Here is a 16,793-nt window from a genome sequence, read left to right as displayed (position 1 = left end):
TATTTTTAGAGATGGGGGTCTGTCTATGTTACCCAGGCTGGCCTCAAACTCCTGGGCCCAAGTGATCCTCCTGCCTCAGCCTCCTGAGTAGCTGTGACTACAGGTACACTCCACACATATGAAACCACAATTCCACTGCTGCGTGCGATGCTTCCACACATGTAAAAGAATGTTCATAGGAACATTATTTGTAATGGCTCTGTACAAAAAAGAGTTAACATAGTAGGCCTAAAACTGCTAGCCTTAGAAAGATCTGCTTGTAAGGTTGGGCCATTGGCTGGCATCTAGGACCCTGGATGGCAAACAGTTTCCTACATTGATATAAAACTTTTCTTAACTGAAGAGGTGGCAGCAACCCACGTGTCCATTGGGGAATTAACAGATCAATAAAATGTGATATAGACATGAAATATTACTTAGCCTTAAAAAGTAGGAAAGTCTGACATGCTATAACATGGATAAACCCTAAGGACATTAAGCTAAGTGAAATAGGCTAGTCACAAAAAGACAAATACCGTATGATTCTACCTGGATGAGGGACCTAGAGTAGTTAAATCCATAGGGACAGAAAGTAGAATAGTAATTGCCAGGGTCTAGGGAGAGGGGGGAATGGGGTATTATTGTTTAATTGGTGCAATTTTGCAAGATGAAAAGAGTTTTGGGGATGGATGGTGATGATGGTTGCATGATAATATGAATATACTTATTGTCACTAAACTGTAAACCTAAAAATAGTTAATATAGTAAATTTCATCACAATTCAAAAAAAGCAATTGTATAAATTCCTTAACCCTGTGGTGCCCATAGGCTCTAAATACACAATGGCAAACAGGGACACATGGTGAACAGGTCAAACAGTATGAATGTACTTAAGACCACTGAACTGTGTACTTAAAAGAGGGTAAAATGGTATATTCTATAATGTATATTTTACTGTGGAAAAAAAAGGTAACCCAAATGTGGCCTTTTAAAAGATAATTGGACACACCTACACATACTTTTCATAACTAAAAAAAGATTCAAATTTTTTACAAATGTTTTTTTTTTTTGAGACGGCGTCTTGCTCTGTTGCCCAGGCTGGAGTGCAGTGGCACAATCTTGGCTCACTGCAAGCTCCACCTCCTGGGTTCATTTTCCTGCCTCAGCCTCTCTGCTGAGTAGCTGGGACTACAGGCGCCCGACACCACGCCCAGTTAATTTTTTGTATTTTTAGTAGAGATGGGGTTTCACCGTGTGAGCCAGGATGATCTTGATCTCCTGACCTCGTGATCCACCCGCTGCAAATGAATTTTTGACATTTTTACTTTTAGTCTTGAAATTATTTTTAAGAATAGATAATACTTAAAGTAATTTGCTGCTGGAATCATCATAACATTTTGATGTCTGCTTTGTTTCCAATTATGTTCAAGCTCATTTTGACATTTAACTCCAATAACCTTACTCTGGATCCAGTAAGATTTTTCTGTAGTAGTCTAAAATTTGAGGAATAAACATGTTTAAAATAAAAAAGAACTAAACTTCTCCTAACTGATAACGGTGACCGTGTGTAGAGTGGTTCTGCGAACAGTATGGTTCATGCTAAACACGGGTTTTCCTTCTAAGAGGGTAAAATTTGGCAGGTGCTAGGCAAAGACTGACTATGTGACCAGGCCCCAACAAAAACCTTGGCATTGAGTCTGTAATAGGCTTCCCTTGACAGAAACACTGCATATATGTTGCTGTTATTTTTGTTGCTAAGGAAAGGGAGCTCTGTGTTACCATTCAGGAGAGGCAGAGAGCATAAGGAAACCTGCAGATGGGTTCCTCCAGACTGTGTCTCTCTCACTATGTCTCCTTACTATGCCTCTGTAATAGATCTTAGCTGTGAGCACAACTGTATGTCAAGTCCTGTGACTCCTTCTGGCAAATCTCCAAACATGGGGGTGATGCTGGAGACCCCAAAACTGCCCCAAATTACAAATGACTTAAATGTCAGATAGCCCAAAGGCATAAATTGTGGTATATTCCTACAATATGACACTATATAGCAATGAAAATAACCTACAGTCATATGTAACAAGGACTAAACCTCACAAACGATGAAAAAGTCATATATTGCATTTTGCCTTGTATGAAAGTTGTTCCTTTCATAATAGACTGAGAAATTTTTTAAATTTATGTTTTGAGATAGGGTCTCACTCTGTCACCTAGGCTGGAAGTGCAGTGGTGCAAACACAGCTTTCCTGGGCCCAAGGAATCCTCCCACCTCAGTCTACTGAGTAGCTAGGACCACAGGCATGTGCCACCACACTCAGCTAACTTTTAAAAAATCATTTTGTAGAGACAGTCTCACTATGTATCCAGGCTGGTCTTGAACTCCTGCATCCAAGCAATCTTCCCACCTTGGCTTCCCAAATTACAGGCGTGAGCCATCACACCCGGCCTTAGACTGAGAAATTTTTTAAGGCAATAATTCTTAAACTGTTTGGTCTCAGAATTCCTCTAATTTATATGGACTACATTTATTGACATTACCATATCAGAAATTAAAGCTGAGAATTTAATTAAAATAAAAAATAACTATATTGGTTCAGACTGAGGTGTGATTTTTAAAATCTGTATTTTCCAAAATAAATGCAGTAAGAAGAGTAGCACTGTTTTATCATTTTGCAAGTCTCTTTAATATCTAGCATAATAGAAAGTCTCTTTAATATCTGGCATAATAGAAGCCAGTTGTATTCTATCTACTTTTGCATTTAGTCTACTGCTATATTATGAAAATAGTTTTCACCTTCTGGATCTCCAGAAAGGATCCTGGAGAATCTTCAGGGTCCCTAGATTTACACTTGGAGAGCTGCAGCTTCAATTAGTGCTGTGATTCATCTTTTTATCCCATATAAAGGGGTTAACATACACAAAGGAGCACAGAATGCTTTTATTGGAGGTAAATTCAATTAGAAACATTGGGAACTGGCAGTACTTCCATTACAAACACTGAGAATAAAACTCCACCTAGTTGTCGATGTCAGAAAATCACTCCTTTATGCCACAGGTTCACCACGTGCAGTATAGAAAGAAAGAAAAATTATGTGTACCTTGCAAATTCTTAAGCAAGTTTATATGCACGAGGAGCTGAACAATGCAATCCCTTTGATACTATTTATTTTGATAGTATTTATTTAGGCCATGTAACTTGTAATTTTAGAAATCATTGTTTTGAAAATTAAACTTGCTACTTCTCTACTCTCCTTGGTTTGGAAACAATGCACTAAGCACTGAATATATTAAATTACAAAACCTTGCATTAACTTGGTTGGACACCAGTGGGCCTGTTGAGACCAGTTTTAAGAAAAATCCAAAGTTGCTTATTGGAATGAAATCAACACCTTAAATAACAAGTAAACATTATCGATTGTTTCTCTGATAAGCACTGATATAAAATCTACAATTAAACATCATGCTTGTAATCCCAGCACTTTGGGAAGGCAAGACAGGCAGACTGCTTGAGGCTAGGAGTTTGAGACCAGCCAGAACAAGATAGGGAGATCCCATCTCTACAAAAATAAAAAAATTAGCTGGGCATGGCGGCATGCACATGTAGTCTCAACTACTCAGGAGGCTGTGGCAAGAGAACTGCTTAAACCTGGAAGGTCAAGACTGAAGTGAGCTGTGTTCACACCATCGTACTCCAGGCTGGGTGACAGAGTAAGACCCTGTCTCAAAAAAAAGAAAGAAGAAAAGAAAAGAAAAGAAAAGAAACCTACATTTAAACAGTTTTATACAAGTTATTCAATAACTAGTCTAGTCTGTAGCATTTGCCATATTACTATGGGTTTGAAAATGAGCAGAAATATCTAGAACTTCTCTGCTCACTTTGGACCTGAGCCATATAATCAGGGAGCTGAGAACAACAGTGAGGCTGTACTTACCACCAGTGCAAGAACAAGAGTCCGCACCTTCTCCCCAATCTCAGGGGAGATGTCATTGCCAAACTGTTGCAGAGTGGTAAGAAAGCGTTTCAACTTGCTGAGTTGTCGAGCACCACAAGTGGCTGGCAATTGCTGATTTGTGAGTGCAGATGATGTGGAGGAGGCAGGACCATTGCTGAATCTCTGTGGCGGTGATGGGGCACCATTCAGGGTAGGAGGAGAATGGTTGATTCCATTGCTTACTAAAAGAAAGCCAAAATGAAAGACTCAGGTTACGTGCAAAACAAGGGGACCTTTGTTCATTCTTTCTTGTTTGTGTTTTCGTTTGTTCATTTGAATTTTGTAAAGCACATGTTATAAAGGTATGCAAAACTGGTTCTGTCCTCAGTGAGACTGCTGTCAGATAAAAATGGTAACAGAGTAACACTAGAGTGTTAAAAAGAAAGCAGAGTGCTCCCAGAGCAGTAAGAAGGGAAATCTAACTCTACAGGTGCCATGGGCAGGGGTGGGTAATTTTAAGAAAGACTTCCTGCAACACGTAGTGCTTGAGATGGGTCTGGGCCAATAGATCTTTCCAGTGATGGGATACTCATGCCCATCTTTTACATCGCATCTCCTTCCCAATTTCAAGGTCCCCAAAACACTAGGCAGTCAATCAGAAGGTAGCATGTGAGCAAGACATCAGAAAAAAGAGTTATGATAATATGAGGGATATTTTTTAGGCCTACTGATTTAATGACTTATTCCTACAATAAGGTACCTATTTCTTTGGCCATCCAGAATACTCATGTCCATTAGAGCCAGTTACTCTCTGCCTTAACAGTGCTAGATTAATACTGCCAAGTCCTTGGTCATTCAATAAAGCATCTTCCTGATTCCATTCAGGACACTCCCATCCTACACTTTTGCTCAAATTATAATACATGTGATTAATTACAGTTGTCCTATTTAGTTCTTAATAGTCATTTCTTGAAAATTTTAATTTCGAAAACAACCCTAGAGCTATGGTTTTGTTTTTTTGAGGCAGGGTCTCATTCTGTCACCCAAGCTGGAGTGCAGCAGCACCATCTTGGCCCATTGCAGCCTCGACCTCCTGGTGCAGCCTCGACCTCCTGGACTCAGGTGTCCTCCCACCTCAGCCTCCTGAGTAGCTGGGACTACAGGCACATGCCACCATGCACAGCTAATTTCTTTTTTTTAAGTTTTTTGTAGATAAGGGAGTCTCACTATATTGCCCAGCGTGGTCTCAAACTCCTGGGCTCAAGTGATCCTCCTGCCTTGGCCTCCCAAAGGCTGGGATTACAAGCTTGAGCCACCGTGCCTGGCATTGAGCTACGTTCTTGTTGGCATCAAGTAAAAATCTAAATTATCTAGTACCTAAGTATCATTCTGTTTTCACTTAATCATATCCAGCCTTAAAAAACTAAAAAAGTGAAACTTTATCTAAAAACATAAGAAACAATTTAACACATAAGCAATGTTTAAAGAGCCAATCATTTAATCTTTACCTAGCTTAAAAAAAGACATTTAATCATATTTTGCCAAAAACAAACTTACTAATCATAAAAAATCTTCTACTTCCCTTCTACTTCCTCTAAGCCAGTCACAGTCAGTTAACTGTGACACTCTTCTTACACTGAACCTTATTGAAATTTGACCTGGCAAGCTCTTCTTCATCCTATACAGTTCAGGTATCATCTCTGTTAAGGAGCATTCTTTGACACATGCTGCTGCTGCTCCACTTGAAGGTAACCTTAGTGGATTCATTACATCTCTGTGCTGTCTATGTGCATGCTTCCACAATTATACTTTTTTTTTTTAGAGACAGAGTCTTGCTCTGTTGCCCAGGCTGGAGTGCAGTGGTTTGATCTCAGCTCACCGCAACCTGAGTTGAGCGATTCTCCTTCCTCAGCCTCCCGAGTAGCTGGGATTACAGGCACGTGCCACCACACCCAGCTAATTTTTTGTATTTTTAGTAGAGACAGGGTTTCACCATGTTGGCCAGGCTGGTCTCGAACTCCTGACCTCAAGTGATCTGTCCTCCTCAGCCTCCCAAAGTGTTAGGATTATAGGTGTGAGCCACTGCACCTGGCCTATGCTTATTTCTATATTTGTGTTGCCTTAATAGATGTTCACTTATTAATAATACAATACACAATACATCTGTGCATACTTTAATTAAGTTTCACAAGTTGTGTATACAGTGTATATTTTTGCTTTGTTCAGCAAAGGGCAAGTGTTTAGGAAAATGCTGCTGAATGATTCACTGCATAAAAGACTAACGGGCTGAGAAAAGGGGTGAGTTTTCTTGTGTCTTCCACTAAAGGAAATTAGTAAAGCTAATGAAAGGAAAGTTGAACACCCAACCTCAGCAATCCAGAAAATTAGTTGCAATAGTCTGCCATTTCTTTGTTTTCACAGAAAGGTCAATTGCCACTGGAAAGTTGCTCCCTTTTGAAGGAACCAATAAAAATAACACATTATCATGCTTTTAGCTACTCTGATGTATAGAAAGGCTTTTTCCTAGTCTCTTTAGTAAAAAATGTATGATCACATTTTCTGAAATGAAACACAGCCACCGCCAAGCAGCCAAATATGGAAGTAAAAAGGGCTGAATTTGTATATACATATACCTATTGGTGTATCTTGAAATCTGATTGATGGCTGAGGTTTAAATCTGTTTCTTTTCAAGATAGTATATATGTCTAGGGCTGTTCAACTTTGAGATAGAAATTAGAATTTAAGAAAAGGGATATCATACTTCTTTTCATTCACTCTGGCTCAAACTGAATGCTCCAGTTACCAGCTACTCAATTTCAAATGTTTTGGAAAATAAAACTTCCAATTAAAGCTGTACATCTTACATTCTCTTCTCTTGCCTTTTAAAATAATAAACACACAAAACAAAAAATTTTGAGCAAGAACAGTGTGCAAGCTTGTGTAATGGCATTTAAATGAAACAATACATACAGCATCTAGCTCAGTGCTCTGACACTTTTTGGGCATTCCAAAAATAGCAGTACATTTTGGTTTACAGGCAAAAGATCTGCAGAGTGTCAAAGTGAACTGGGGGCGGCAGCATGTGCATGGAAAGGTAGAACTCAAATGAAGATCAAGGTATTTGTGTGCATGTATGTATACTAGTTTATTTGGGGTTCTTTTGGTGATTATAGATATATATGGGAACAATTAAGATATATATGGGAACAAGGTAGAACTCAAATGAAGATCAAGACACTTGTGTGCATGTATGTATACTAGTTTATTTGGGGTTCTTTTGGTGATTATAGATATATAGGACTGAAATTGTTGAGTTACAGGGCACATGGAAATTCAGCATTAGTGCAAACTGCCAATTTCCAAAAGATGTACTAAATTACACTCCAACCAGCATTGTATGAGTGTTCAAGCTGCTCCATACATGCTCATCAAAACTTGGTATCATTTTGAACATCCTGGTGGGTGTATAATGGTACTGTATTGGGTGTTAGTTTGCATTTCCTTGATGGTTAGTGAAGTCGAATATATTGTTACATATATTATTAGCTAACATAATGGTTATGGACTGAATTCTGCCCGAGCCTTGGCCAAATTCATACATTGAAGTCTTACCCCCTTGTACCTCAGAATATGACTATATTTGGAGATATTTTAAAGAGTTCATTAAGGTTAAAAGAGGTATTACGAGTAGTCCCTAATCCAATATGATTATTATCCTTAAAGGCAGGAGAAGAGACACCAGGGACGCACACAAATGGAGGAAAGACCATGTGAGGATATGGCAAGAAGGCAACCATCTACAAGGCCCAGGTAAAACCAAACCTGCCAATACCTGATCTTTACATTCTTGCCTCCAGAACTGTGAAAAAGTGAATAAAAATAAGTTGTTTAAACCATCCAGTCTGTGGTATTTCATTATGGCAGCCCTAGTAAACTAATACAACAATATTCTCTTTTGTAAAAAGTCTTACCATGACAGCACTGGAACATTTTTAGAATTAATTCTATAATTTTAGAAAACTTACTTGGAATCCCATAAGGCAATATAATAATTTAAATTCATTATTGTTAGAGTCAAAGAAATAAAAATAGTTACCAGCCAAAGAATATGAAAACAAAATATTTAAACAACTAAATATCCAAATAAGCTAAGTATTATTCTCAGAGGGTATAAGTAATTTATAAAAGAAACAACCAGAAATATATATCTGTGTCTATATTTTCAATAGCACTTTGAAAACACTGAACAATATATGTGGAAGGCTTCATGCAAGTCAGTCACTTAGATCCAAATGTCACTCTGAACTACAAACATAAGTAACTAAGAGGTCTCACATGCAGTAGGAGTGAAGGACACTGGCCTCGGTCCTCCAGGATTTATTGGTGGGAGGGGTGGCATGGTGGCAGGTGAGGATCTGGACTGTATCTTCACTTCCACAGGCGATCCAGGCATTGCTGGCACCCTTTTCTCAGGACCAACTGCAGAGAATCAGAGAAATGGAGGTTAGGGTTTTCTAAAAGTTTGCAAAAACAGACAACAATTTGAAATACCAACATACTTCCCTAGAGGACTGCTTGGTATAAAAGGCTGAATAGTGACCCCCTAAAAGATATGTCCATGTCCCAACATCTGGAACTGTGAATGTTACCTGATTTGGCAAAAGGGTCTTTGAAGATATCATTAAGTTAAAAATCCTGAGAGGATGAGATCATCCTAGATTGTCTGGGTGGGCTCTAAATCCAATCTGAATGGTGTCCTTAAAGAAGGGATGAGACATAGACAGAGGGACATACACAGAGGGAAGCTGATGTGAGGACAGTCACGCCAAGTGGCGACAGAGGCAGGGACTAGAGTGACACATCTATACACCGAGGAGTGCCAAGGAGTGTCAGCAAGCAGCAAGCCAGGAGGGAGAAGGGGACCTCTGAAACCCCGGGAAGGAATCAACCTTGCTGATACCTCAATTTTGGGCCTCTGGCTTTCTGAACTGAGAGAGAATAAATTTCTATTGTCTTAAGCCACTCAGTTTGTGGTACTTTGTTACTTCAACCCTAGGAACTAAAATGAGGAAACAAGGTCAAGAGGTGACGTGAACTGAAAGTTAGCAGTCTCTAGATAGTGGCTGAGAAAGGAAGAAACCAGGTTACAAATATAGCTTACCTCAAATGCATTTTTTTTAACTTCTCCTTATAAATGAATCAAATTATTAGGGGGAAAAAAGCTAACATGGGAACTATCTAGACTTAGGCCTCAACTGCATGACATGAAAAGAAAATCAATCAGTTGTATACAAATCAATATTAATAGGCTGGGCATGGTGGCTCATGCCTGTAATCCTAGCACTTTGGGAGGCTGAGGCGGGTGGATCACCTAAGGTCAGGAGTTTGAGATCAGCCTGGCCAACATGGTGAAACCCTGTCTCTACTAAAAATATAAAAATTAGCTGGGTGTGGTGGTGTAGTCCTAGTTACTCAGGAGGCTGAGGCAGGAGAATCGCTTGAACCTGGGAGGCGGAGGTTGCAGTGAGCCAAGATCATGCCACTGCACTCTAGCCTGGGTGACACAGCAAGACTCTGTCTTAAAAAAAAAAAAAAATCACCATTAATAATGATGTACTAAATTATACATATACTATCAACTACATCAAGCAGGAAAAAAGAGGGAGTCAACCTCTCTGACCTCAAACATGTAAATGTCATTCATGCTATATATTGTTCAAAAAGATGAAAAGTAGAGCTGATTCTACATGAAGCAGAGGCTACTTCATCTATGGGAACAATTAATAACAGGCAGCTGTTTGATAATACTAAATGGCAACAAAATTCCAGAAAGATAAATTAGATAAACTTCATGATGCTGCAATTAGGTAGGTCTGAGCTAACAGACCTACCTGCTTGGTATCAGACTTGATACCAACAAGTAATATTCTAATATATCTAACAAGTTATTTTTCCCTATCAAAGAGAACTTGTTACATACTTAGTTAATAATACGACCAGGGTTACCATAATCACCTTTAAATTGAGCTATGTTCCTCACAGTAATTCTAAGCTTTTCACTTAAGTACCAGGCATTCATTCTCCAATAACCGTTGAATTCAAATTAAAGTGTAAAAAATGGGGAGCAAAGGCTCCAATAAGAAGGTTAAGTCCAATTTTTCTTTCTGTGAGAGCACAGCTATAAAGACAATACATACAAGAGTGTTCACGATCCTGGCAACAAGGTACATTTTTGTGCATTGATGGAACACAATGGTATTTGGAGAAAAGTATATCCAAATACCATTTTTATGCTTCAGTTTGCAGTGGCCACACTTGGGAAAGGGATATAATAAAGTCAATCAAGAAATCAATGCCCCCAAGTTACAAATCCCCTGACAAAAATGTGCAGTTCTCAGAACCATGTGGGCAACACTCTGCCAGCCCTTCCCATCTCTGCTCAGGACATTTTCTTTGTGAAATTGATGGTCGTCCTGTCTGATTAGTGGACTAATGAGCTGTTGCGCTTGCCTTTTCTTCCTGACAGTATTTTCTCAATGCCCTTCAGAGAACAGTTGACACATTTCCAGCTCTTCCATCTGGGGCCCAGCTTTCTGGAAGGGTAGGGGAGAAGGAAAGGAAGGAACTGACAGTTGTCTCGCACTGTAATGTGTTGTGTACAGTGTGCAACAACCTAGAGGGAGCTTTTCTTCAGACCACCTGGCTCTATAGCAAGGGTGCCAAAGACTTGAGGAAGGCTTAGCAGTGAGATGAGTTTTAACAGTCAGCACTTGGCAGAATAAAAAAGTTAGAGCAGCCCAACTGCAGAACGCTGAACTCTGGGCTCTTACCAACCAAAAGCTTTGATAGTAGGCCAAACTCAGCCGCTAGAGAACTGTTTACAGATTGATACTTTTCATTTCACCACCCAAAACCTGCAACACTAGTGTTTTCTTCATGTTTCAAGTGAATGAAGCAGAAAAAGCACAGGTATGAAGACTGAGAGATTCGGTGTGAATTCTCATTCTGTTACAATGCAAGTGAATTTCACCAATTCATTTCACCTTTCTAGGCCTCATTTTCAACATATGTAAAATGAGTGACAGTAAGACCTACCTGTCAGGAAACATGTAATAATTAAAGATGATGCCTAAATCACTGCAAGGCATAAAGAAGGTGCTTAATAAACAGGAATGATGATTAGAAGACAGAAATCCTGGTGTCAAATTCTGGACATACTATTAACTAGGTATGTGACCTTGACCAAGTTAATATTAACATCTGTTTTCTGTGGAAAATAGGTACACTATCAACAATTTACCCATGGAACCTCAGAGATAATGTATGGAATGATCCAAGAATTAATAGCTGCAAAATCACCAAGCACAATGTAAAGTGGTATTTTTGTTGGAAGCTGGGTGGCATGAATGCCCCTCAGGGAGTGAGATCTATCCAAGTGGTTTACAAGGTGACAAATTCAGCAGTTGCTCAGATGATGGGAAAGGGTATGTTCCAAAGTAGGCATTTTAACCCTCTGCTTGGGGTCACAGGATTATAGTAAGTCCCTGTAGGAAGAAGGCTATGACATGCCTTTATGTCATCCTAGTTATGGTGACTTCCTTTTTGAATTTTTATGAAAATGATAGTTATGTGCTATATTCTAGCTGGATCCCATTAAAGAATCAACCATATATTGAACTCTCTTCAATCTTGGAGAACCTTAAATAGAGCTGAAGAAGAAGAAATTCTTTTCCCTCAATTGTGGCTTGAGTCCATAAACACCATTGCTTAGCATATCAAACAGCCATAAAGATTTAGTCCCAGGAAGTCAAAATAACCCTTGGTTTTGTCATAAGGGTCCAACTCAATTTTAAGTTCAAAGTAACTGACAATTTAGTCACCCTATGAGTTTGTGTTTTGATTATTCTGAATATATTTGTATATATGTATTAAAAATAAATGCATGTGTGCATATATATGTGTGTATATATTAAAAAATAAAACCCAGATATGACTGCATGTATTTCCAAAATGACTTATGGTTCAACACCTAAACCATGGGAAGCCAAAGAACTTGATGAGTCAAAATGGAAAAGTATGTCTGAATAATTTCTTCACTGTGTGCAATTTGCTAAGGATATCCTGAAAACAGAAAACAGATGAAAAAATAAAGTAATAAACAGTTCTCTGTGTGACAGCAGTGATATTTTTTCCTACATAGGAATTTAAAGAATCAAAGATGAAACTAAAGAGTAGAACTATTCTGTAGCTCCACCGGAAAGTAACACTGAACACCCAGCAGTCTTCCTCTTATCTGCAGTTTCAGTTTCCACGGTTTCAGTTACCTACAGTCAACCAAGGTCCAAAAATATTAAATGGAAAATTTGAGATATAAACAATTCGTAAGTTTTAAATTGAGCACCGTACTGAATAGTGTGATGAAATTTCACACCATCCCACCTGGGATGTGAATCATCCCTTTCTCCGGAGTATACACTACCCGACCATAAGTCACTTAGTAGCCATCTTGGTTACCATCAGATGAACTGTCATGGTTTTGCAGTGCTTGTGGTCAAGTAACCCTGATATTAGTTAATAATGGCCCCAAAGTAAAAGAGGAGTGATGCTGGCAATTTGGATACACCAAAGTGAAGCTGTAAAGTACTAAGTGAAAAGGCGGAAGTTCTTGACTTCGTAAGGAAAGAAAAAATTCCTATGCTGAGGTTGCTGACATCTACTGTAAGAAGGAAAAAGACGTTTGTGCTCGTTTTGCTGTTGCATCTCATAGGCTCAGTTACAGTCCAAAAGGAATGTAGGTAGGGTTCAATACTTCCCATGGTTTCAGGCATCCACCGGAGGTCTTGGAACGTATTCCATGTGGGTAAGGGGGAACAACTGTATTACTGACATCCCAGAAACGTGCTACTTGAGAAGAATCTTCCATGATAAACTGCCCACAATCAAGGGCATTTACAAATCATTATAAATTGCTTTTGAGTTTTTTTTTTTTTTTTTTTTTAATTAGAGACTGGCAAAGAGCAGAGGTGTAAATACGAGATAAGAAAATAATGAGGTTATCTGAAGGGAAAGGCTACTCCCAAGTAATTGGAAAGAAGAAAAATTTAGGTCTCAAGGAGAAAGCATGTTGAGGCAAAAGGTGAGCCTGATGTCAAGAATGCTCCATCACTCACTAGTTGTGTGATAGTGGTTTTCTTGATCTGTCCCTGGGGATAATTCAACACAGGGTTATATGAAGGGTACCATAATGGACATAACAATGGTAGGTATACAGCAGGTACTCTCACGTTTTACTTGAATCATATTTTGAACTATATTAGAATTATGGTTGGGCACGATGGCACATGCCTGTAATCCAAACCACCTTGACACAGAAGAATTGCTAGACATGAGGATGAGCCCAGAGTTTGAGAACAGGCTGGGCAACACAGGGAGACCTCATCTCTCCAAAAACAACAAAAAAATTAGCTGGATGTGGTGGCGCATGCCTGTGGTCCCAGCTACTCATGAGGCTGGGGTGGGAGGATCACCTGAGTCCAGGAGGTCGAGGCTGCAGTGAGCTGTGATCACACCACTGTGCTTCAGCCTGAGTGACAGGGTGAGACCCTGTCTCAAAATATATATATATATATATATATATATTAGAATAACAGTTTACCGAGTTTGAGATGTTATGTATGCTGTGTGGGGTAGAAGATTTGGTCAAGTGTTCCTGTTTATCATGACTGAGAAAATGTGCAGAATATAGATCTTTCTATATTAGATCTATCTATAAAGATCCATATAGAGATCTTTCCTATAATGACAGGAACACTGATCATTCCAAAGAAGCTGGCCAAGGAAGCCATTAAATCCATTGCTTTATAAAAAAATCAGACTCCAGGCTGAGCGTGGTGGCTCACGCCTGTAATCCCAGCGCTTTGGGAGGCTGAGGCGGGCAGATCACCTGAGGCCAGGAGTTCAAGATCAGCCTGGCCAACAGGGTGAAACCCTGTCTCTACTAAAAATACAAAAATGAGTTGGGCGTGGTGGCACACACCTGTAATCCCAGCTACTCAGGAGGCTGAGGCAGGAGAACCACTTGAACACGAGAGGCAGAGGTTGCAATGAACTGAGACCACGCCACTGCACTCCAGTCTGGGCGACAGAGCGAGACTCTGTCTAAAAACAAACAAACAGACAAACAAAAAAAAAAAAACAAAACAACAACAAACCCACAAAAAACAAAAATCAGACTCTCAGGCTGGGCATGGTGGCTCCTGCCTGTAATCCCAAGACTTTGGGAGACTGAGGTGGGCGGATGAGACTAACAGAAAGGAGCGGGGAAGCTTATCATTTTAGGCCATGAAGTTCTGACATGGTTTGTTATGCAGGAACAGACAACTAATCTATATCACATACAAATTATAATGTTCCTTTTTTTTGGTTCTATTATTGTGTTTTATAATATCACAATATGTCCTGGAATTCTTAATTCACAATTTTAAAAAACAGTATGATAATACACTTTGAAGAGGTACCATAGTTCATTTAAACAATCCCTTGTCAATGAACAATTGGATTATTTCCAATAATTTGGTCCTGAATTTTGAGGATCCAGATCCCAATCTACTTGACTGTCCTGGATTTGCCAGGCTTTAGGGAAGTTCAGAGATGAAGGTAGGGAGGGACCTCACTTATGGGAAAGACAGACATACAGTACTGGGAAAATAAAGAAATAGAAACATTACCATGTATGACGGCCAGGCAAGTCTTAACATACTGTTAAGGTGTTTGCTGGAAAGGCTACATGGGCTCTCCAGGTAGCACATGGGATATAGTTTGAATAGTGCCCCAAAAGGTGGTATCACAGCTGAAGGAAAAATCAGGGAAAAGATTTCCTGGACCATAGCCTCTCTTCAATCACTGCCAAGGATAGGTAAATGCTCTGAATGTGTAATTGTCATATGGTAAGAATTTCCAGGCTGGGTGCAGTGGCTCATATCTGTAATCCCAGCACGTTGGGAGGCCAACGCAGGCGGATCACCTGAGGTCAGGATTTCAAGACGAGCCTGGCCAACATGGTGGCCAGGGCATGTTGTAAATTATGAAATGAAAAATTAGCTGGGTATGGTGGCGGGCGTCTGTAATCCCAACTACTCAGGAGGCTCAGGCAGAAGAACTGCTTGAACCCATGAGGTGGAGGTTGCAGTTAGTTGAGATGGTGCCACTGCACTCCAGCCTGGACAACAGCAAGACTCCATCATCAAAAAAAAAAAAAAAATTCCAAAAGTGATAATTCTAACTTGCTAAAGATGGAGGAAGAAACATCAAAATTACTGTTACATTTATAGCCTTATAAAGTTGGCTAAACTGATTATGGACATAGTACATGCTTAAGGATGAGCATTTACCATCTTTGTAACTCTGCCACAAATCTGACAACACATCCAACTTCCTAATAACACGCAGGCTTCATATGCAGAGATGGCCAGGAACAACTGTTTATAATGACAAACAATTTATCATTCAACAAAAATGGAGACATAAGGACTCAAAGAAAAGAAATTACCACAGGCTAGGCAAAATGCTCATGCCTGTAATCCCAGCACTTTGGGAGGTTGAGGTGGGTGGATCACCCGAGGTCAGGAGTTCAAGACCAGCCTGGACAACATGGTGAAACCCCGTTTTTACTAAAAATACAAAAAATTAGCCAGGCATGGTGGTGGGCACCTGTAAACCCAGCTACTCAGGAGGCTGTGGCTGGCAGAAGAATCACTTGAACCTGGGAGGTGGAGGTTGTGGTGAGCCAAGATCATGCCATTCATTGCACTCCAGCCTGGGCAACAGAGTAAGGCTCTGTCTCCAAAAAGAAAAAAAAAAAAAGGAAATTACCAGAAAGTATTTTATAAGGACTTTTGAAGATAGAGCACAATTAAAACAAAATTAATACTTTAATATGTACTAACACTGATAGAAAAAATAAATTTTTTATATTCCATGTTTATACATATACTGGAAAATTAATTTATCATTATTATAGCTCAGGAATCAGGAAAATTTTCCTGCCAAAGGCAAGGCAAGACAGTAAATATTTTTTTGCTCTGTTGTAACACACTATAGACAATACACAAATAAATGGGCTTGGCTGTGTTCTAATCAATCTTTATTCACAAAAATGGACAGCAGGCCACAGTTTTTGTTTTTTTTTTGAGATGGAGTCTCACTGTCGCCCAGGCTGGACTGCAGTGGCGCCATCTCTGTTCACTGCAACCTCCGCCTCCTGGGTTCAAGCAATTCTCCTGCCTCAGCTTCCCAAGTAGCTGGGACTACAGGAACATGCCACTGAGCCCAGCTAATTTTTTTGTATTTTAGTAGAGACGGAGTTTCACCCTGCTGCCCAGGCTGGTCTTGAACTCCTGAGCTCAGGGAATCCACCCGCCTCGGCCTCCCAAAGTGATAGGATTACAGGCGTGAGCCACCATGTCTGGCCGACAGTAGGCCACAGTTTACTGACTTCTGCTATAACTGATTAAAAAGCTGGAAAACCAGCCTGGGCAATGAAGTGAGATTGTTGTGGGAAGTCAGGGACCCCAAACGGAGGCACCGGCTGAAGCCATGGCAGAAGAAGGTGGATTGTGAAGATTTCATGGACATTTATTAGTTCCCCAAATTAATACTTTTATTTCTTATGTCTGTCTTTACTGCAATCTCTAAACATAAATTGTAAAGATTTCATGGACACTTATCACTTCCCCAATCAATACCCTTGTGATTTCCTATGCCTGTCTTTACTTTAATCTCTTAATCCTGTCAGCTGAGGAGGATGTATATCGCCTCAGGACTCTGTAATAATTGCATTAAATGCACAGATTGTACAGCATGTGTGTTTGAGCAATATGAAATGTG

At 39.7% G+C, this 16,793-nt stretch overlaps 1 protein-coding gene across 11 annotated transcripts in view; it reads right to left on the bottom strand.

Moving 5' to 3' along the window:
- CBFA2T2 (CBFA2/RUNX1 partner transcriptional co-repressor 2) overlaps positions 1-16,793 on the bottom strand; it is a 158,141-nt gene that overhangs the window by 35,396 nt on the left and 105,952 nt on the right. For all 11 annotated transcript variants that reach the window (XM_054467474.2, XM_054467476.2, XM_063659132.1 and 8 more), the window contains 2 exons: positions 8,244-8,387; positions 3,909-4,150 (listed from right to left, as the gene is read on the bottom strand). In XM_054467474.2, the coding sequence (XP_054323449.1) occupies positions 3,909-4,150; positions 8,244-8,387 (386 nt within the window). The remainder of the gene's footprint in view (positions 1-3,908; positions 4,151-8,243; positions 8,388-16,793) is intronic.

Source organism: Pongo pygmaeus, chromosome 21 (assembly GCF_028885625.2).
Source record: "Pongo pygmaeus isolate AG05252 chromosome 21, NHGRI_mPonPyg2-v2.0_pri, whole genome shotgun sequence".
NCBI classification, from domain to species: Eukaryota; Metazoa; Chordata; class Mammalia; order Primates; family Hominidae; genus Pongo; species Pongo pygmaeus.
The sequence above is the reverse complement of the archived record's forward strand: the minus strand, read 5'-3'. Positions and strand labels throughout refer to the sequence as shown.